Consider the following 21225-nt stretch of genomic DNA (forward strand, 5'->3'; position numbering starts at 1 on the left):
GATGACCAGGGGACGGGGATCTCGTGGAGGTGGATGGGGCCTTCTGCCTGCACAGTGGGGCAGGGACCGTTAAAGGCCGTGAGCCTCCCTGGCAGTGGCAGGGACTGAGGCTGGACCAGCCCTCCTTCCAGGAGATCTTGGAGGCTTGCTCAGCAGATGGTACATTTTTATCTGCAAAAAATGAGGTTCTAGTGCCCGTATCTTGGTAAATTCTTAAACACTGTCCTCATGCTTCCTTTTTTCCTGTTCACATTGTTATGTGAATGCTGTTCATGCCTGAAGATTCTTTCTTGGTGTCGACTGCTTGCCAGGGCCCTTCATCTGTTGGTATTTCTACAGGGGAGGAACAGAGGGTCTTGGGACTCTGCCCTTCCTCACACATGATCTCCAGGCTTCGAAGGAGGAAGGTAGCCCTGACCCTGTACCTTCTTCCATTGAGTCGGTGATGCCATCCAACCATCTCATCCTCTGTCATCCCCTTCTCCTCCTGCCTTCAATCTTTCCCAGCGTCAGGGTCTTTTCCAATGAGTCAGGTAGCCAAAGTATTGGAGTTTCAGGTGTACTGGAGTTTCAGCTTCAGCATCAGTCCTTCCAGTGAATATTCAGGACTGATTTCCTTTATGATTGACTGGTGTGATCTCCTTGAGGGACTTTCAAGAGTCTTCTCTGACACCACAGTTCAGAAGTATCAATTCTTCAGTGCTCAGCTTTATAGATCAACTCTCACATCCATACATGACTACTGGAAAAACCATAGCTTTGACTTATACGGACCTTAGTTGGCGAAGCTAATGTCTCTGCTTTTTAATATGCTGTCTAGGTTGGTCATGTGGACATGGGTTTGGGTGGACTCTGGGAGTTGGTGATGGACAGGGAGGCCTGGCGTGCTGCGGTTCATGGGGTTGCAAAGAGTTGGACGCGACTGAGTGACTGAACTGAACTGAAGTTGGTCGTAGCTTTTCTTCCAAGGAGCAAGTGTCCTTTAATTTCATGGCTGCAGTTACCATCTGCAGTGATTTTGGAGCCCAAGAAAATAAAATCTGTCACTGTTTTCATTGTTTCTCCATCTATTTGCCATAAAGTGATGGGACCAGATGCCATGATCTTAGTTTTTTTAATGTTGAGTTTTAAGCCAGCTTTTTCCCTCTCCTCTTTCACCTTCATCAAGAGGCTCTTTAGTTCCTCTTCACTTTCGGCCATAGAGTGATTTCTGATTTCTGCCAGAAGGTGCAGAAAGTGGCAGAGATCGGCCATAAACATGCATATATCGCCTCTCTCCTCTCCCCCTAGCCTACCCTCTAAGTCACCAGGGAGCACCAGGCTGGATTTCCTGGGTTATTCAGCACTTTCTCACCAGCTATCTGTTTTATGCATGGCAGTGTGTATATGTCAGTGCTACTTTTTCTGTTCATCCCACTCTTTCCTTTCTCCAGTGTGTCCAAAAGTTCATTTTCTATATCTGTATCTTCATTCCTTCCCTGCAAATAGATTCATCAATACCATTTTCTAGATTCCATATATATACATTAATATACTTTATTTGTTTTTCTCTTTCTGACTTACTTCACTCTGTATAACAGGATCTAGGTTTAGCCACCTCACTAGAACTGACTCAGATTCATTCTTTTTTATGGCCTAGTAATATTCCATTATATATATATACACACACACACACACATACATACCACATCTTTATCTCTGTTGATGGACAAATAGGTGGCTTCCATGTCCTAGTTATTGTATGTACTAGTATCTACTATGAACATTGGGGTACATGTGTCTTTTTGAATTATGGTTTTCTCAGGGTATTCACTCAATAGTGGGATTGCTGGATCATATGGAAGTTTTATTCCTAATTTTTTAAGGAGTCTCCATACAGTTCTCTGTAGTGGCTGTATCACTTTACATTCCCACCAATAGTGCAAGAGGGTTCCCTTTTCTCCAGCATCTGATCCTGTTTTTACACGAGGCTGCAGTAGATGGAAGATCAGCAGTCCCATTTCTGTGACATTTCAGCAAGTCTCCAGTTGCTGTGGGAAGGAAGCTGGAAAAGTTCCTACCTCCTCTGCCTTCTGCCTTGACCATGATCTCTGGATCTCCTGGGCTGCTGCTACCATAGGGGACCCTTTCCTTCCCCATTACCTTGGTTGTAAACAAGAGAAAACTTTTCCCCTTGTTCACCTCAGACAAAGGGATCTTTTCTAAAGGAACTTTATTGAGACCCTCAGGGAGACAAAAGAATAAACAGAGATACAGCAGAATCACACAGATCCACATGTGTACTTGGCCCAGAATGCTATCCTAAGCTACTTGAAGTCCCCAGGTTCCTGGGTTTCCCCAATACTGGTGTTCGTTTGCACGTCTCTATACTTTTAATGTAAACGGGCTTCTTTTTCCTGCTTCCTTCTTACTAACATATTTTTGAGATTCACTCTGTCTGTATATCTGGTTTGTTGCATCTTATTGCTGTCTAGTACTCAGAGAATACTTTCAACATCCTGACCAGTATTTGGATGATAGTCATTTGCCTAATTTTTTTCCATTTTGATGAATAAGTAGTATCCTGTTAGCGTTTAATTTTCTTGGTACTGTCTAGTAACAGCGTCATCTTTTCTCAGCCTTTCAGGTCTCTTATGAATTATTAGTTCACTTCCTGGCCCATTTTCTATTATGTTCTTACCTTTTCCCTCCTGATTTGTAGCACAGTGTTTTGCCTTACCTTTGCCCACCTCAGGTGTTAGTTAATGTTGCTCATGCTATCACGGTTGAATAGACATGTGTGATTTTGATGTAGTTGTATCTAATAATGTTTCACCCACTGAAGTGCAGTTCAGGGGGGCTCTTAATTAAGAAGGCTTTTTCTAGGGTTCAATCTATAGTTGTCTCTCTCTTTGACACTGAATTGTCCTCTATGGGTTGTGGGCTGGGCTCACTGAGCTCTACAGCTGTTTCCTACTTCTAGAGGGGTGAAGACCCTCTTCCTCCCACCCATACACATGCATTCTCATATGCACAAACACAGCCTCCAAAGCCTGGTTCTTGAGTCCAGATGAGAGCCTATAGCTTCAGGCAGAGCACAGAGGCCTGACCTCTCTCAGGCTGCTGGAGGGCTGAAGCTGGGGGGAAGATGAGAGGTGGGAGCCTGGTCCACACCCCTTGTCTCCCCCAGGCTTGTGGTGGCAGTGGAGGAGGCCTTCACTCACATTAAGCGGCTGCAGGAAGAGGAGCAGAAGAACCCCAGGGAGGTGATGGACCCCCGGGAGGCGGCCCAGGCCATCTTTGCATCCATGGCCCGTGCCATGCAGAAGTACCTTCGCACGACCAAGCAGCAGCCTTACCACACCATGGAGAGCATCCTACAGCACCTTGAGTTCTGCATCACACACGACATGACGCCCAAGGTCGGCCCACCTGCCCCAGCATCCTTTCTCTCTCCCTGACTCTGGCCCCTTCCCTTCTGCTTCCTCTCCCTGATTCTTTCACTTCCTTCCCTATCCTCCATCCCTCTCCTGTCCCTACCTCCTTACAGTCTCTTATCCCTACTCCATCTCCTCCATCTCTGAATGGGGTAGCATTCTTAGGTGCTGAGAAGAGGGAGTTTGCAGACCATTTGGGGAATAACTGAGACCTATTTCTCATCTCTGTAGAGGTTCCAGAATTTTCAGATCCAAACTCCCACCAGATGTTGTTTGCTGTATGCTCTTTTTGAGCCAGTTCCACCGTCCAGTTCTGTGGCCAGCTTCCTAGAATTGCCTCCCCTGAGCCATCTTTGGGGAACAGGTCACTACAGATGTTGCACTTCAACTGTGAGGCCTCTAGCTTTCTGCTGGTGCAGCTCTGCTGAGTGCTACCCACTCGAGCAGAAAGAGGAAGGAGGACAAGGGAGGGTTCTCCCAGGTCATAGCAGGTACCTGGGAAGAGCAGGAGATGTAGGGGTCAGGAGAGCCAGTCCTAGACCTGACCCTGCTGAGCCACACCACCGCTGTGGGCTCCCGCTCCTGCATTGATAAACCAGGGTCCCAGGCAGATGATCTCAGGCTCTTTCCTGCTCTAACATTCTGAGATCGTTTGCATAGAGTGAGCTTGGGACATCTTGGTGGTCTTTGGAAGCTTTACCCCCAGAGGGGTAAAGGGGAGGTGGGTAGGTGGGAGGGAAAACTTCCTGAGAAGTCCCCTTTCGCTTCCTCAGGCCTTCCTGGAGCGGTACCTGGCGGCTGGACCCACCATCCAGTATCACAAGGAACGCTGGCTGGCCAAACAGTGGACACTTGTGAGCGAGGAGCCGGTAACCAATGGGCTCAAGGATGGCATTGTTTTCCTCTTGAAACGCCAGGACTTCAGCCTGGTGGTCAGCACCAAGAAGGTCCCATTCTTCAAACTCTCCGAGGAATTTGTGGACCCCAAGTCGCACAAGTTTGTCATGAGGCTGCAGTCCGAGACCTCAGTGTGACTGCAGCGGCAGAGGGCCTGGGAGGCGCGGGGGGCTCCTGCGGCGGCGGTGGGGGAGTGGCTCCCAGGCCCTGCCGCGTCCCCGCCGCCCTTCTTCCTCTTGCTCTAGTGTTTTTTTTACTTGAATTACCCCCCTCCCCGTCCCGTCTCCTCCCCGGTCTTTACTTACCCCTTGCGAACCTGGAGAGACCATCCTGCCGTCAACAGTGCCTGGGAAGTCCCCCTCCCTCCTCCCACCCCCTCACTTTTGTGTCACTCCGGGCCCTGCAGGAATCAGTGCCTCTCGCCCTCTCCTTTCCCCGCCAACAGTCTCTTCTGGAAGGGCCCGGCAGAGCCCCACTCGAACCCAGGTTCTTAGAGCAGTTCTCTCCAGTGGTTCCCCAAATGATTTCTTTGGGGGTTGCGGGGGGGCGCAGATCTGACTCCAGAGAGCCGCAGTGCCAAACCCCCGGGCAGTGCTGCCCGCAGCCTCCTGGCGGCAGATGGACCTGCTCCCCCGTTGGCTCACCCCACCTGAGCAAACCCGGAATTCTTAAGCAGGGACCCCCCTGTGTCCTCCCACACAACCCGAGTTGGAGCCTCCCCACCAGGGTTGTTTGCTTCCAGCTCTTTGAACCTCTTCCCCATCCACATGTTCAGAGCAGGGGAAGTTCCTGGGCCCTGGGGGGCAGTACTTTTCTTCCACGGGGTCTTTCCTAGGCAGCCCCTTGGGGAAGGTCGGGAGAGAGCCCCGTGAACATCGCTGACCAATACCCTCTGAACTGCCCACACCTTTGCTCCCACCGTGCTGGGGTGGGTCTCCCCCTTCCTGGTGAAGGGTGCCACGTGGACTTCTGTACAGATTTAGTGGCTTGGCTGGACCCTGACCCACCCCAGTGGTCTCAGACAAACGTTTTTCTTTTCTTCACCAGCCACCCCCCCCCCCCCATTTTGCTGTCTCTTCTCTCAGCTCCAGAGACCTGTTGCCTCATCTCTTTTTGGGGGGGTAGCCAGCAGCTCCTCCTCATCCCCTGCCTTAAGTCCACTTCTTTGCCTCAGGGGTCTCTTCTCCTTGGCTGGCCAGGGTCCCCCCGCCCCGTTCCCTCTCTGCCTGGTTTTCTGGGCTCTGGTCTCCCTCTGTAAGGGGTGAGGGACCAAGATTGCTGCCTTTGTTGGGTACTTAGCCCCTCACCCCATTTAGCTTCCATAGTCTTTGCACCCAATCTGAATTCTTGAGAGGTTCACTCTCATTTTGAGCAAAAGTTGCTGGCCTTCTAATACTTAATTTCACTGTAAATCTGAGCCTTGAAATCAGACATCCCTAAATAATGTAGTTTTAGCCAAGGGGAATAGAACTAAGGAGTACTCACATACCTCCAGCCAGCACCCAGGTCGGGGAGTGTCCTCGTGGCCCGGCTGGAGCAGTCCCTGGGCCCGTCCTCAGAGTAACTCACAAGGCCCCTTTGTAGGCCCATCTCTCCCTGGAAAACTCATTGGTTCTTGCCTTGCAGAGGGCACCCTGGGATAAGACCCCCATTGATCTCTTACCGGAGAGGCTTCTTCTCTGTATTGGCAACCCTGGGTGTGATGGAGCCTGGGGACTGTTTGTCCTGCCGTCCTTTCTGGAAAAGCACATCTGTCCACACACCACTTCCTCGAGAAGGGCTCTTCAGCCAGTGCTTACCTTGTCTGCACACGGGTGGGTTACACGGCTGACTTAGGCAGGGCCTGGAGGGCAGCCTTGGGCTGGGGCTGTGGGTTTGAGGGTAAGCCCGAGTGATACACATCCTGTCCTGGGGGTCTGGGAAGGTATTTTTTTTTTCTTTTCTTCAAAGACCTGGTTTCAGAGGAATCCCTTCTGGGTCACATTTCTAAATACCTCACTATCCTGGAAAACGGGGCCTGGATGGTGACTGGGGTCACTGCCGTTGTGGGCAGGAGTGGGATGTGGTGTGGTTTGGGGAAGAGTTGGGTGGGGAGAGGGAAAGTATTTGTGATCATAGTTGCTGCCCTAGATGAGGGGTGGGGGAGTGTTTATTTTAAGAACCTGCCATGTTTTTTAATCACTGTGATTTTTTCATTCCTTTTAACTAAAACAAAAAGGCATTCCCCCCTCCCGCCCCCCAACTCTCTCTCTAAGCACTAAGGGCTGTGACTGAGACTGGTAGTGTTTTGGTCCTTTGCGTCAGAACTGTGGTATCCTTGTCTTCTTTGATTACTGTTATTGTTATTTTTTAAAATGTCAGGATGAACTGTCACGTGTATGGCTGTGTTTGTCTTTTGCTTCTCCTGTATGGGAAGTTGTCTCCATACTGTGAACTGAGGTAGGGTTTGTAGCTGCCTCGGTCCCTCTGACCAGTGTCCCCCACTCTGTCTGTCCCATCACAGGCTGGATTTTCTCATCCTTCCCTCGTGGAGGTGTGCCCACCCATTACCACCCCCACCCCGCATACTGTCATCACGGATGCTGTGGCTGCGTCTCTCCAGTGCTCTTTTCTGTGGCCCCATGGCGTCCTAGCTCGTCCCCGCCACAGCTCCCAGGCCTTCCTTTCCACCGCCTGGGAAGGCCGGTGGTCCTCTCCTCCACACCCGGATGCTGTGCCTCAGTCCTGCGCCTACCTCGCCACTCTGCCGCTGTCCCCACTGGTCCCTGTCTCTTCCGCTCCTGTTCGTGCTCTCTATTTCTGTTGTTTATTTCCCTCTCGCCTCTCCTTTTTTCTTCCCACCGCACCCCGCCCATCTCAGCCCTTTCCTTTTCACTTCCCCTCCCCACTTCAGTCCTGTTGCCAACCCTGTTGCAATACCTGTGATGAGACATTGGGATCCCTTCTCATCTGAAACAGCTGTTTCCCAGAGTTGAAGCCTCTGTCCTTCTCTTCTGGGCCTGGATGAGCTCCCTTTGCCCCTCTGTGGTGTCTGTCAGTCTGTCTTCTCTTTCTTCTGCCTTCCCCACGGGGCAGCATCTGCTGATGGAGTTGGTCCTGGTGTGTGATTGTTGTGATTTGTTCTTTTGTGTGTGCAAGGAAGGGGGCTTTTTGAGTTCCTTCCAAGTGAGATTGTAAATGTAGAATTTTCCACTGTTGGATCTAGATTTTTTTCCCCCCTTTTTTTGGGTTACAGAGCTGAGACCTTGTGCATGCATGTAGAAAGTTGTAAAATGTAAATTCTTTTTTTTTTAATATATAAAAAGCTTGTTTTTACAGTTTGCAGTGGATCTAAACATTATGGCAATTTTAGGTTTTTTTTTTTTTTTCTTAAACATAGGAATTAAAACTGTACAAATTTTTTTTTATATATAAAATAAAGGCATTTGACTTTTGTGGGGGCATTCTGTTGTTTTTTTTCTCTTCTTTTTTTTTTTTTAACAGGAGTGAAAGGGGCCTGAGAAGGTCAGGGAGTGAATGTATGTTCCTTGTTAGGGAGTGCGTGGGCCAGGAGGGGGCAGTGTGAGCTCGTCACTGCTCCACCCTTCTCAGGGTGAATGAAAAAGGAAGCTGCTTATTCTGAACTCTGATACTGAGAAGAGAAACACTTGGGAACGTGAAGACTTAGCTGTTCTCTGGGGTGGTTGTCAAGATAAGGAGGAGGGAAAGATTCCTTTCTGGGTAGATGCATGGGAATTTCAGAGAACAGTTGATGATTTCATTCGATAGTGACAGCCTCTCACATGTTACTAAGACACATTCCTGAAGTGTATCTCATATTTCTAAGGATTGCTTTATTTCTACCAGTATCTCTCTAATCTTTCAGATAACTGTACAAAAGAATATTCCAGCAGGAGTCATTTATTTAAAATGGGAATTTTCAGTTGACACTGTGCTTGTAATCAAGCCCTGGAATTATTGTTGAGAGATGAGGGGCTTTCTCTCAGCTCTACCCAGACCCAAGCTTCTCTGTGACTTCGGCCAAAATGCTTAGCACAGAAAATTCTTTCTAAGGTTAAAAATAAAAAAACCAACAAATGTAAACATCCCTGTGTGAAGTTAACCCATTTACTACTAGATTTTGTCCTCTTCTCCCCTGCCCCCTCCTTTGCCATGCTCTGAGGATGCAAAGACCAGAGTCTTGTCCTTGTCCTTGTCCTGGAGGAAGATCTGAGTTACAGGGAGGTGACAAGCCAGATAACCTAACACAAGACTGTGTGGTCTGTTCTCAAGCAGAGCACAGGTTAGCCCTAGCAGGTTTCCAAGGAGCTCAGAGAGCCTACCTTTAAGAAATTTAAGTAATTTGTTTAAGAACCAACACCAGTAACAGTACTTTCTTGAGGGGAGGGACTTTCTCTACTTTGTTCATATTCCTAGCATCTATGTAAGTTCTTCACGTACAGTCAGTGTTCAATTAAAAAGTGTATTGAATGAATAATGAATTATAAAGAACTAATGATACAATTTGTGTGCTGTGTGCTCAGTCACTCAGTTGTGTCTGACTCTTGTGCCACCCCATGGACTCTTGCGACTCATGCAGCTTGCCTGGCTCTGGTGTCCATGGAATTTTCCAGGCAAGAATACTGGAGTGGGTTGCCATTTCCTCCTCCAGGGTATCTTCCTGACCCAGGGATCGAACCCCCATCTCCTGCATCTCCCACGTTGCAGGCAGATTCTTTACCACTGAACCACCAGGGAATAGGGACATGTTAAAAAGGATCATATATTTACTTCTCCCTTTAAAATTGCAGTCAGGTCTCGTGAGAATGAGTTAAAAAAAATTTCTGGATTTCCCTGGTGGTTCAGTGGTCAAGAATCCTGCCAATGAAGGGGACATGATTTGATCCCTGGTCTGGAAAGATTCCACATGTAACTAAGCCTTTGTTCCACACCTACTGAAACCCATGTGCTCTAGAGCCCGTGTGCAGCAACGAAGACCCAGCACTGCCAAAAGAGCAAAAATAAATGTAAAAAAATTTTAGAAACTTCCCTTGAAACTATAGCCCCTCATTCTCATGGCTCTGTTCCTTCTGTAACTAGGCTTTTAATTTCACGTACTGTTTTCATCTCAAACTGTTACTTCCCTGGTGGCTCAGACAGTAAATCGTCTGTCTACAATGTGGGAGACCTGGGTTCAATCCCTGGGTTGGGAAGACCCCCTGGAGAAGGAAATGGCAATCCACTCCAATACTGTTGCCTGGAAAATCCCATGGACAGAGGAGCCTGGTAGGCTACAGTCCATGGGGTCTCAAACAGTCGGACACGACTGAGCGACTTCACTTTCACTTTCATCTCAAAGCCAGCTTTTGACTTACTGTGACCAAATTTCTACCTTACCATGCCTCTGAAGTTATTCCTATTTTTACTATGATATTCCCAGCCTGGGACTAAAGGTTGGTAAGAGTGGATATGTTCTGGCTTTGCTGAATCCATCTTTGTGGACCCTAGAGGAGTCTACTTAACCTCATGAACCTCTTTCTCTAATGCCAGCCCTAGGAATTAACAGATTTAAAGTCAGATTGCAATATTTAATCTATGGAATTGTATTTTCTCTTGGGGTTTTCTGAAAGCAAAGGTGCTTTCAGATAATCCCACTTATTGGTCATATAACAAAGAGTATTTGTAACTTAACTGAAAAGACACATTCTTTTTTTTAATGGAAGTACTGCATCTATCACTGAAGTTAGGAACTCACCTTGGTGGATAGTCAGGATAGCCCCCAATCACCACAACTAGACAAACCCTGCATGCAGCAACAAAGACCCAGAATAGTCAAATAAATAAAAAATAAAGCTATGGTTAAAACAAAACACCCCCTAATGTAACCTATTGACTTTGGGAGGTCAGTGTAGGTTCATCAGTTGTAACAAATGAACCACTCTGATGGGGGAGGCAATGCATATGTGGGAGTAGGGTCCATATGAGAACTTTATGCTCAATCTTGCCATGAACCCAAAACTGCTCTGAAAAATAAAGTCTGGCCAAAAGGTATGAACTTCTGTTAAAAGATAAATAAGTGCTGGGAATGTATTAATAAACAACACGGTGACAATGGTTCGTATTGCTGGGCAGTATTCTTGAAAGTTGCTTAGAGAATAGATCCTAAAAGTTCTCATCACAAGGAAAAAAAAGGGGTTTTCTCTTTTTTTGTTCTTGTATCTACATGAGATGAAGGATGTTAACTAAACTTATTGAGGTAATCATGTCTCAATACATGTTATTCAACTCATTACGCTGTATACCTTAAACTTACACAGTGCTGTATGTTAATTATATCTCAATAAAACTAGGAAGAAAAATAAAGCCTATTAAAAACAAAGCAAAACCAAGCATAATCTTAGTTCTAGACACAGACCTAGCAATAAAAGAAATAATATAGGCACTTGTGATTCAGAAGAGAGTCTGTACTATTTCGCCTGGATTCCTCGGGTGTTTCCATGAAGTTTGGAAATCTGATAAAGCGAACGGAAGAGGAGGGTCTGGTGACCCATTAGCAGGGTGACAGTTGAACATTTGCATGAGTCCACAGCGGTTTAACTTAGTTACAGTTTTGATGCCTTTGAAGTTCCTGTTAATGCTTGTTCTTATTTTCATAAGAATGTGTGACTTGAGGGCGAGTTGACTAGAATAGTTTTTACTGCAGTAAAGAGTTGTTGTTGGAGGATATGCAGTGAAGAATTGTTGGAGGATATGTTGCCTCCGTTATGAGACAAAGACACTCTGGGAGTCTAATGTACTGCATGGTGACTGTGTGTTGTGTACTTGAAACTTGTGAAGAGTGTAGATCTTAAGCTTTATCATCACACACATTAAAAAAAAAAGGTAACTATGTCAGATATTGGATGTGTGAACCCGATTGTGCTAATCATTTCACAAAGTAGATATGTCAAATCACCACACTGTCCACTTTAAATATATAACATTTTATTGGTCTGTTATACTTTAATAAGGCTGAAAAAACAGTTGTTGAAAACCTACTTGTCTTCCACCTGTTTGCCTACATCTTAACACTTTACTTCTGACCCCAAAGGTGAAATCCAGTTTAAAAAGAAGCAAGAAAAACTGATTCTGGAGATTTCATTTTCAAGGACCTATCTGTGGTTTGGTACTTCTGGTTGGGACAATACTGAAGAATTTGACGCCCCAGAACCTACTTCCTGGAATTGAAATGTTAAGATGGTTTTTATTCTATCTTGGGGGAGGTCCTGAAAATAGAGCTGCTCAAACTTTAATTGTGCCATGTAGCAAGGATGAAAATCACTTGAAGTTTTAATAAAAATGCAGATTCTGATTCAATCGGTCTGAGATAGGGTCTAAAATTCAGCAGTTCTAACAAGCTCCCAAGTGTCAGCTCGGTTTGTCTTAGAATTACCTTAGACTGGATGGCTTAAACAGCAGAAATTTATTTTCTCACAGTTCTTAAGGCTGAAAGTCTGTGACCAAGGTGCTCGTGTGGTCAGATTCTGGTGAGGGCTTTGGTGGCGAGTGAGTGAGATCTGGACTCTTCCTCTTCTTATACATAGAATAATCTCACGATGGGGCTTCTACCCTCAAAACCTCATCTGAACCCAATTAACTCTAAGAGGCCCCAACTCCAAAACCATCACATTAGGAGTCAGGGTATCAACATATATCAATTTGGGGGAGAACACATTTCAGTCCACAGTGCCAGGTGTTGCTGCTGTTGTTCTGTAGAACAAGACCCTAAAAGAAGCTTTGTGTTTCTATGACAGCTTCAGGGGCCCACATATGCCTTACTTAGCACTCAGATCCTTGGTCCAGGAGATTTGTTGAGACCTAAATTTCATGAATATAGTAAGAAAGGTCGGGGCTTCCCAGGGGCCCAGTGGCAGGCAGGATCTGCCTGCTGGTGCAGGAGACATGGATTTGATCATGGGCCCAGGAAGATCCCACATGCTGCCTGGCAACTAAGCCCTCACCACAACTATTGAGCCTACACGTGGCAACTACTGAAGCCCTTATAGTCCAGAGCTTGTACTTCACAAGAAAAGAAGTCACCCCATCAAGAAGCTCTTGCATCACAACTAGAGAGTAACCCCCGCTGGTCACAGAGAGAGAAAGCCAGCACACAGCAATGAAGATCCAGCACAGGCAAAAAGAAAATAAATAAAATTTAAAAATAAAAGTTAAAAAAATTTTTTTTAAATAAATAGCTTGGTAAACTCATTGTTATTTGTATTATAGAACTGCACCATCTACATCAAACTGTTATTTATGGCACTCTTGAATGACATGTTGTGGTATAGCCTTATGTGTAGAGTTTATACAAGCCAATTCAATGGACCACATAACTGACCCAGAGAGACATTTATAATGACCTAAAAAGAGCCAAGCTGATTAGACTTTATCACTAGAGGCCATAGAAATTAAAGGAACAGTTTACAATATAAAGTATCTGACCATAAATTTTTGCCAATATGATCAATAGAACAGAGGAAATTAGAGAGTCTTACCAAGTGTGGAGAGGCTCAGATAAGCTTCCTTAATGTATCAGTACTTCAATGCTATATTAATTGCTGTGGTGTAGTCCCTCTTGGGCTTCCCAGGTGGCCCAGTGGTAATGATTCTACCTATCAATGCAGGAGATGCAGAAGTTGCTGGTTCAGTCTCTGGGTTGGGAAGATTCCCTGGAGGAGGAAATGGCAGCCCACTCCACATTCTTGCATGGAAAATTCCATGACAGAGGAGCCTGGCTGGCTACAGTCCATGGGGTCACAAAGAGTCAGACATAACCGAGAACTCAAACACAAATCACAGTCTTGTTCTTGTGAGGGGGCTTGCATAACTCAACAAAGCTATGAGCCATGCCACCCAAGCTGGATGAGTCATAGTGAAGAGTTCTGACAAAACGTGGTCCACTAGAAAGGGAGACAGAAAACCACTCCAGTATTCTTGCAGATAGAACCTGATTAACAATATGAAAAGGCAAAAAGATATGACACTGGAAGATGAGCATCCCACCCCCCACCCCAGGTCAGAAAGTATGCAAACATACTACTGGGGAAGAGCGGAGGGCAATTACTAACAAATCCAGGAAGAATGAAGTGGCTGGGGCAAAGTGGAAACATTGCTCAGTTGTAGATGTGTGTGGTGGTGAAAGTAAACTCCAATGCTGTAAAAAACGACATTGCATAGGAACCTGGAATGTTAGGTCCATGAATCAAGGTAAATTTGATGTGGTTCAAGTAGGAGATGGCAAGAGTGAACATCAACATCTTAGGAATCAGTGAACTAAAATGGACAGGAGTGGGAGAATTTAATTCAGATGACCATTATATCTACTATTGTGGGCAAGAATCCCATAGAAGAAATGGAATAGCCCATATAGTCAATAGAAGGGTCCAAAATCCAGTACTTGGGTACAGTCTAAAAAAACAACAGAATGATCTCTGTTCTTTTCCAAGGCAGACCATTCAATATCACAGTAATCCAAGTCTATGTCCAACCACTAATGCTGAAGAAGCTGAAGTTGACTGGTTCTATGAAGACCTACAGGACCTTCTAAAACTGACACCAAAAAATGATGTCCTTTCATTATAGGGGATTGGGATGCAAAAGTAGAAAGTCAAGGGATACACAGAGTAACAAGGCAAGTTTGACTCTGGAGTACAATATGAAACAGGGCAAAGGCTAACAGAGTTCTGACAAGAGAACATGCTTGTCATAGCCATCACCCTTTTCCAACAACCCAAGAGACTCTACATGTGGACGTCACCAGATGGTCAAGGGATTCGATTTGGTAGACAGAATGCCTGAAGAACTATGGACAGAGTTTCAAAACACTGTACAGGAGGCAGTGACCAAAACCATCTCAAAGAAAAAGAAATTTACTCACACACAGAGTGCAGTGAGTGCAGTGAGAAATTTGCCTCTCAAGAAGGCAAAGTGATTGTCTGAGGAGGCTTTACAAAGAGCTGAGAAAAGAAGCAAAAGGCAAGGGATGAAGGGAAAGACAAGACAAAACTCTACCCAACTGAATGTAGAGTTCCAGAGAATAGCAAGGAGAGATAAAGCCTTCTTCAATGACCAATGTAAAGAAATAGAGGAAAGCAATAGGATGGGAAAGACAAAAGACCTTGGGAAAGACAAGACAAGAAAATTGGAGGTATCAAGGGAACATTTCATGTAAGGAAGGACACAATAAAGGACAGAAATGGTAAGGACCTAAGCAGAAGCAGGAGAGATTAAGAAGAGGTAGCAAGAATACACAGAACTACACTAAAAAGGTCTTAATGACCTGGATAACCATGATGGTGTGGTCATTCACCTAGAGCCGGACATTATGGACTGTGAAGTCAGGTGGGCCTTAGGAAGCATTACTATTAACAAAGCTAGTGGAGGTGACAGAATTCCAGCTGAGCTATTTAAAAATCCTAACAGTTAAAGTGCTGCACTCAGTGTGTGAGCAAATTTGGAAAACTCAGCAGTGGCTACAGGACTGCTGCTGCTGCTGCTGCTAAGTCTCTTCAGTCACATCTGACTCTGTGCGACCCCATAGATGGCAGCCCACCAGGCTCCCCCATCCCTGGGATTCTCCAGGCAAGAACACTGGAGTGGGTTGCCATTTCCTTCTCCAATGTATGAAAGGGAAAAGGAAAAGTGAAGTCGCTCAGTCATGTCCGACTCTTCACGACCCCATGGACTGCAGCCTACCAGGCTCCTCCATCCATGGGATTTTCCAGGCAAGAGTACTGGAGTGGGTTGTCAGTGCCTTCTCTGACTAGAAAGGGTCAGTTTGCATTCCAATCCCAAAGAAGCAAGTAAGGAAGGAAGTGTTAGTTGCTCAGTTGTGTCCGACTCTCCGTGAGCCCATGGACTGTAGCCCACCAGGCTCCTCTATCCATGGAATTCTCCAGGCAAGAATACTGGAGTGGGTTACCATTCCCTTCTCCAGGGGATCTTCCTGACCCAGGGATCTAACCCAGGTCTCCCACATTGCAGGCAGATTCTTTACTGTCTGAGGTACAGGGAGGAACCTTGGCAAAGAATGTTCAAATTACTGTACAACTGTGCTCATTTCACATGCTACCAAGGTTATGCTCAAAATCCTTCAAGCTAGACTTAAGTAAGATTTTCCAGATTCCAAGCTGGATTTCAAAGAGGCAGAGGAACCAGAGATCAGGTTGCTAACATTCACTGAGTCATGGAGAAAGCAAGGGAGTTGCAGAAAAACATCTACTTTTGCTTCGCCTTTGACTGTGTTGTTCAGTCACTCAGTCGTATCTAGCTCTTTGTGACCCCATGAACTGCAGCACACCAGGCTTCCCTGTCCTTCACCATCTCCCAGATCTTGCTCAAACTCATGTTCATTGAGTCAGTGATGCCATCCAACCATCTCCTCCTCTGTTGTCCCCTTCTCCTCCTGCCTTCAATCTTTCCCAGCATCAGGGTCTTTTCTGAGTCTGCTCTTTGCATCAGGTGGCCAAAGTATTGGAGCTTCAGTTTCAGCATCAGTCCTTCTAATGAATATTCAGGATTGATTTCTTTTAGGATTGAGTGGTTTGATCCCCTTGGAATCCAAGGGACTCTCAAGAGTCTTCTCCAACACCACAGTTCAAAAGCATCAATTCTTCAGTGCTCAACCTTCTTTATGGTCCAACTTTCACACCCATACATGACTACTGGAAAAACCATAGCTTTGACTATACAGACATTTGTTGGCAAAGTGATATCTCTGCTTTTTAATATGCTCTCTAGATTTGTCATAACTTTTTTTCCAAGAAGCAACTGTCCTTTAATTTCATGGCTGCAGTCACCATCTGCGGTGATTTTGGAGCCCAAGAAAATAAAGTCTGTCAGTGTTTCCATTATTTCCTCAGCTATTTGCCATGAAGTGATGGGACCAGATGCCATGATCTTCATTTCTTGTGGATCACAACAAACTGTGGAAAATTCTTAAAGAGATGGGAGTAAAGTGGTCACTTTACCTGTCTCCTGAGAAGCCTGTATGTGAGTCAAGAAGAAACAGGACATGGAACAACAGACTGATTCAAAATTGGGAAAGGAGTACATCAGGCTGTATATTGTCACCCTGCTTATTTAACTTAAAGGCAGAGTATATCATGTGAAATGCTGAGGTGGATGAATCACAAGCTGGAATCAAGATTCAGTTTGGTTCAGTTCAGTCACTCAGTCGTGTCCAACTCTTTGTGACCCCATGAATTGCAGCACACCAGGCCTCCTTGTCCATCACCAACTCCTGGAGTTCACCCAAACTCATGTCCATCGAGTTGGTGATGCCATCCAGCCATCTCATCCTCTGTTGTCCCCTTTTCCTCCTGCCCCCGATCCCTCCCAGCACCAGAGTCTTTTCCAATGAGTCAACTCTTTGCATGAGATGCCCAAAGTACTGGAGTTTCAGCTTTAGCATCATACCTTCCAAAGAACACCCAGGACTGATCTCCTTTAGAATGGACTGGTTGGATCTCCTTGCAGTCCAAGGGATTCTCAAGAGTCTTCTCCAACACATAGTTCAAAAGCATCAATTCTTCGGCGCTCAGCTTTCTTCACAGTCCAACTCTCACATCCATACATGACTGCTGGAAAAACCATAGCCTTGACTAGACAGACTTTGTTGGCAAAGTAATGTCTCTGCTTTCTTTTTTTTTTAGCTGGAGAATGTATTTTTATTCTTGTAGTTTTATACTAGGAAGTCAACATTTAATAATCCATTATTTACAATTGAATTATAAAAATTTTTAATCCTTAAATTGTACATCAATATTCTATGACTCCAAATTTTATCACTCTCCTTCAAGTCTGAAGAAAACGATCATGTAATTTAGTAACTTCTACAGGCAGCAAAGTCCCAGTGATATAACATTTAGTCTGAAGTCCTACACTCAGATGAGAATTAAGAACAGCCAGTATCTAACTGCGGAGAAGGCAATGGCACCCCACTCCAGTACTTTTGCCTAGAAAATCCCATGGACCGAGGATCCTGGTAGGCTGCAGTCCATGAGGTTGCTAGAGTCGGACACGACTGAGCGACTTCACTTTCACTTTTCACTTTCATGCATTGGAGAAGGAAATGGCAACCCACTCCAGTGTTCTTGCCTGGAGAATCCCAGGGACGGGGAAGCCTGGTGGGCTGCCGTCTACGGGGTCTTACAGAGTCAGACACGACTGAAGCGACTTAGCAGCAGCAGCAGCAGTATCTAACTGGCCTGAAACCTGTGTTCCTGGCTCAGGATTCCTGTGATAAATCTGTAAGTCCACACTAAGACACAAAAATAAACTAGGGTGTGTATGTCATATAAAAACTTCACAGTAAAAATAACAAAAATGTTACCAAATTTCAACCATATTACAGTTTTCATCCATTAGCTTTCAAAATGCCTGATTAACTGAATTAAATGCAATTTTAAAAAATGTTTGCCCAGCATTTCAAAATGGTAATGGAGTATAACTTTTAAAATGTCAAAGTATGCTGTACATATTGCACTTTTCTGCTAGGCTGGACTAGTATCCTCCATGGCAAGATACCAAAACTACTGAATAAAATACACTTTAAAATCATAGGTAATTGATTCATTTCCCTGAAATCATCATCATCATCATCACCAAAACCTTCCAGGATTTTATAAGATTTGATTCCTTAAATACAATTTTAAAGTTTAACTTAAAGAGGGGGAAAAAAAAGACCCTCATGTATTTGACTTATTTCCTTTTTTTGGTCATTCAGTGACCAAAGAGAATTTTAAACAAATTATGTTTCATGTTTTCTGGCTTAATAAAAAGTTAGAATTTCTATTATCCAAATTAAGAAAAATTATACTAATCAGAAGCTATTAATTTTCAAAACTCTATGTCTGTCTGTCTGTAGGTCCTCTTAGAACCTTTCCAAACTTTCATAAACAATAGACTTTAATCAATTATGTGTTAGAATCAAATTAGGTAAGGAAAACATTTTGCAAAAATAAAATCACTTCCCAATATGCTTGACAGAAACAAGCTATTCATTTTCATTTGTGTTCCATTGAAGACATTACTGAAATCTGTCCAGTGGTTTATTTCCAACTGGTCCACTATGAAATTCTTCAGAATGTTTTAAGATTGGCTGTAGCTAGAGTTCTGACTTCCATTTGGACTCTGCTCTCCTTCACTGTTTGGAGGAGGTTTTGGTTTCGGCATCTTACTAAGAATAGTTGCCTCTCTTTTCTCTCATCAAAAATTTTCCACTGCTCATACAACTTTAAAATAACCCTGATTATTTCCAAAATCTTCTCCATATCCACAGAAAGCTCAGCAAACCACTGTCTGGCATCATTCTGCTGTACAACACAGACTACATGTAGGCAAGCTAAAGCTATCATGAAAGGAGGATACAGTAGGCAAAGATCCGTTCTGTAGGTATCATTTACTGTCCTCCAAGCAAGGGGAAGCAGTATGTCTTCTTGGCCCATGTCCTGCACATACTGGAACAAAGGTCTATAAGGATGATACACTATCAAGCAACAATCCATTAATTCTAAAAGATAGAATTCACATTCTAATACATGGTTCATCTTATAAGGAAATTCCTTTAGAAAGGCATATGAAAATCTAGTTTTCAATACAGAAGTAGCAGCAGCAATCAATCTTGTATTTGATACTACTCCAAATTCCTCTACTTTGGATGCCAAAAACACACATGTAGGACCCATTAATACAGGATCTATACTTTTCAGAGAATACGTTGCATAGAATCTCTTGAAATAGACCATAGCAGTGGCAATAACTTGTTGTCTTAATTTAAGTTGTTCACCTAATGCTTGGATAACATTTGTAAAAAATATCTGTAATTTCCCATACTCTTCTTCCAAGAGAAACTTTAAATCTTTTTGGCATTCCTTCAACAGATCTTGTTTGTCCAAAATCCATTGTCAATAGTGGAGCTCTGCCAAAAGTTCCCTGCCATGGAACACAGCTTACCCTCATAAAAAAGCACCAGCCGCTGGGGCGGTGCGCAGAGCGACCATAGCCCCAACCCTTCCCGTCACCGGGCTCCTTGATCTGATGGCCTCAGGTCCGCTCTGCGGCGGTGACCTGTCTCTGCTTTTGAATATGCTATGTAGGTTGGTCATAACTTTCCTTCCAAGGAATAAGCATCTTTTAATTTCATGGCTGCAATCACCATCTGCAGTGATTTTGGAGCCCCCCAAATTAAAGTCTGACACTGTTTCCACTGTTTCCCCATCTAGTTCCCATGAAGTGATGGGACCAGATGCCATGATCTTAGTTTTCTGAATGTTGAGCTTTAAGCCAACTTTTTCACTCTCCTTTTTCCCTTTCATCAAGAGGCTTTTTAGTTTCCCTTCACTTTCTGGCATAAGGGTGGTGTTATCTGCATATCTGAGGTTATTGATATTTCTCCCAGCAATCTTGATTCCAGCTTGTGCTTCTTCCAGCCCACCATTTCCCATGATGTACTCTGCATATAAGTTAAATAAGCAGGGTGACAATATACAGCCTTGACGTACTCCTTTTCCTCTTTGGAACCAGTCTGTTGTTCCATGTCTAGTTCTAACTGTTGCTTCCTGACCTACATACACATTTTTCTAGAGGCAGGTCAGGTGGTATTCCCATCTCTTTCAGAATTTTCCACAGTTTATTGTGATTCACACTGTCAAAGGCTTTTGCATAGTCAATAAAGTAGAAATAGATGTTTTTCTGGAACTCTCTTGCTTTTTCGATGATCCAGCAGATGTTGACAATTTGATCTGTGGTTGCTCTGCCTTTTCTAAAACCAGCTTGAACTTCTGGAAGTTCACAGTTCACATATTGTTGAAGCCTGTCTTGGAGAATTTTGAGCATTACTTTTCTAGCGTGTGAGATGAGGGCAACTATGCAGTAGTTTGAGTGTTCTTTGGCATTGTCTTTCTTTGGGATTGGAATGAAAACTGACCTTTTCCAGTTGATTCTCCAGGAATCAAGATTACCTGGAGAAATATCAACAACCTCAGAAATGCAGATGATACTGCTTTAATGGCAGAAAGTGAAGAGGAACTAAAGAGCTTCTTGATGAAGGTGTAAGAGGAGAGTGAAAGAATTGGCTTGAAACTCAATATTTAAAAAAACCCAGCTAAGGTCATGTCATCTGGTCCCATCATTTCATGGCAAATAGAAAGGGGAAAAGAGGAAGCAGTGCCAGATTTTATTTTCTTGGGCTCCAAAATCATTGCATATGGTGACTGCAGCTTTGAAATTAAAAGACACTTGCTCCTTGGAAGGAAAGCTATGACAAACCAAAGACAGCACATTCAAAAGCAGAGATATCAGGGCTTTCTTGGTGGCTCAGTGGTAAAGAATCCGTCTGCCAATGTAGAAGACATGAATTTGATCCCTGCTGCAGGAAGATTCCACATGCCATGGAGCAACTAAGCCCATACACCACAACTATTGAGTCTGTGTTCTAGAGCCCCAGAGCCACAACTACTGCTCCTGTGTGCCACAGCTTACGAAGCCTGCAGTGCTCTAGAGCCAGTGTTCCACAACAAAAGAAACCACCACAAAGAGCAGCCTGTGCACTGCACAACTTCTCACGACTACTAGAGTAGTCCCTGCTTGCTGCAGCTAGAGGAAAGCCCAAGCATCAGCAAAGACCCGGCACAGCCAAAACTTACTAATTAAAAAACTAACTATATTTATATATGATATCACCATAGTTTGGTCTCAGGTCATACAACAGGGAGGGAACACAGCCCAGCCCTTCAATAGAATATTGGATTAAAGATTTACTGAGCATGGCCCCACCCATCAGAACAAGACCCAGTTTCTCCCACAGTCAGTCTCTCCCATCAGGAACCTTCCACAAGCCTCTTAACCTTATCCATCAGAGGGCAGACAGAATGAAAACCACAATCCCAGAAAA

The 21225-nt window shown here is 44.5% G+C and overlaps 1 protein-coding gene and 1 pseudogene across 2 annotated transcripts in view; one reads left to right on the forward strand and one right to left on the reverse strand.

Annotated features, from left to right (window-relative positions):
- The window catches only part of VANGL2 (VANGL planar cell polarity protein 2), a 30822-nt gene extending 23075 nt beyond the window's left edge, over window positions 1-7747 (forward strand). For both annotated transcript variants that reach the window (XM_086393588.1, XM_086393587.1), the window contains exons 7-8: window positions 3170-3401; window positions 4190-7747. In XM_086393588.1, coding sequence (XP_086249714.1) covers window positions 3170-3401; window positions 4190-4450 — 493 coding nt within the window. In that variant the 3' untranslated portion in view covers window positions 4451-7747. The remainder of the gene's footprint in view (window positions 1-3169; window positions 3402-4189) is intronic.
- Window positions 7748-18202: 10455 nt separating this feature from the next.
- Window positions 18203-19305, reverse strand: LOC147376860 (cyclin-C pseudogene; annotated as a pseudogene).
- Window positions 19306-21225: the final 1920 nt, after the last annotated feature.

The sequence above is a fragment of the Bos grunniens genome, chromosome 3 (assembly GCF_055505025.1).
Source record: "Bos grunniens cultivar Pamir isolate PY7600 chromosome 3, Bosgru_T2T1.0, whole genome shotgun sequence".
In the NCBI taxonomy this organism is placed as follows: Eukaryota; Metazoa; Chordata; class Mammalia; order Artiodactyla; family Bovidae; genus Bos; species Bos grunniens.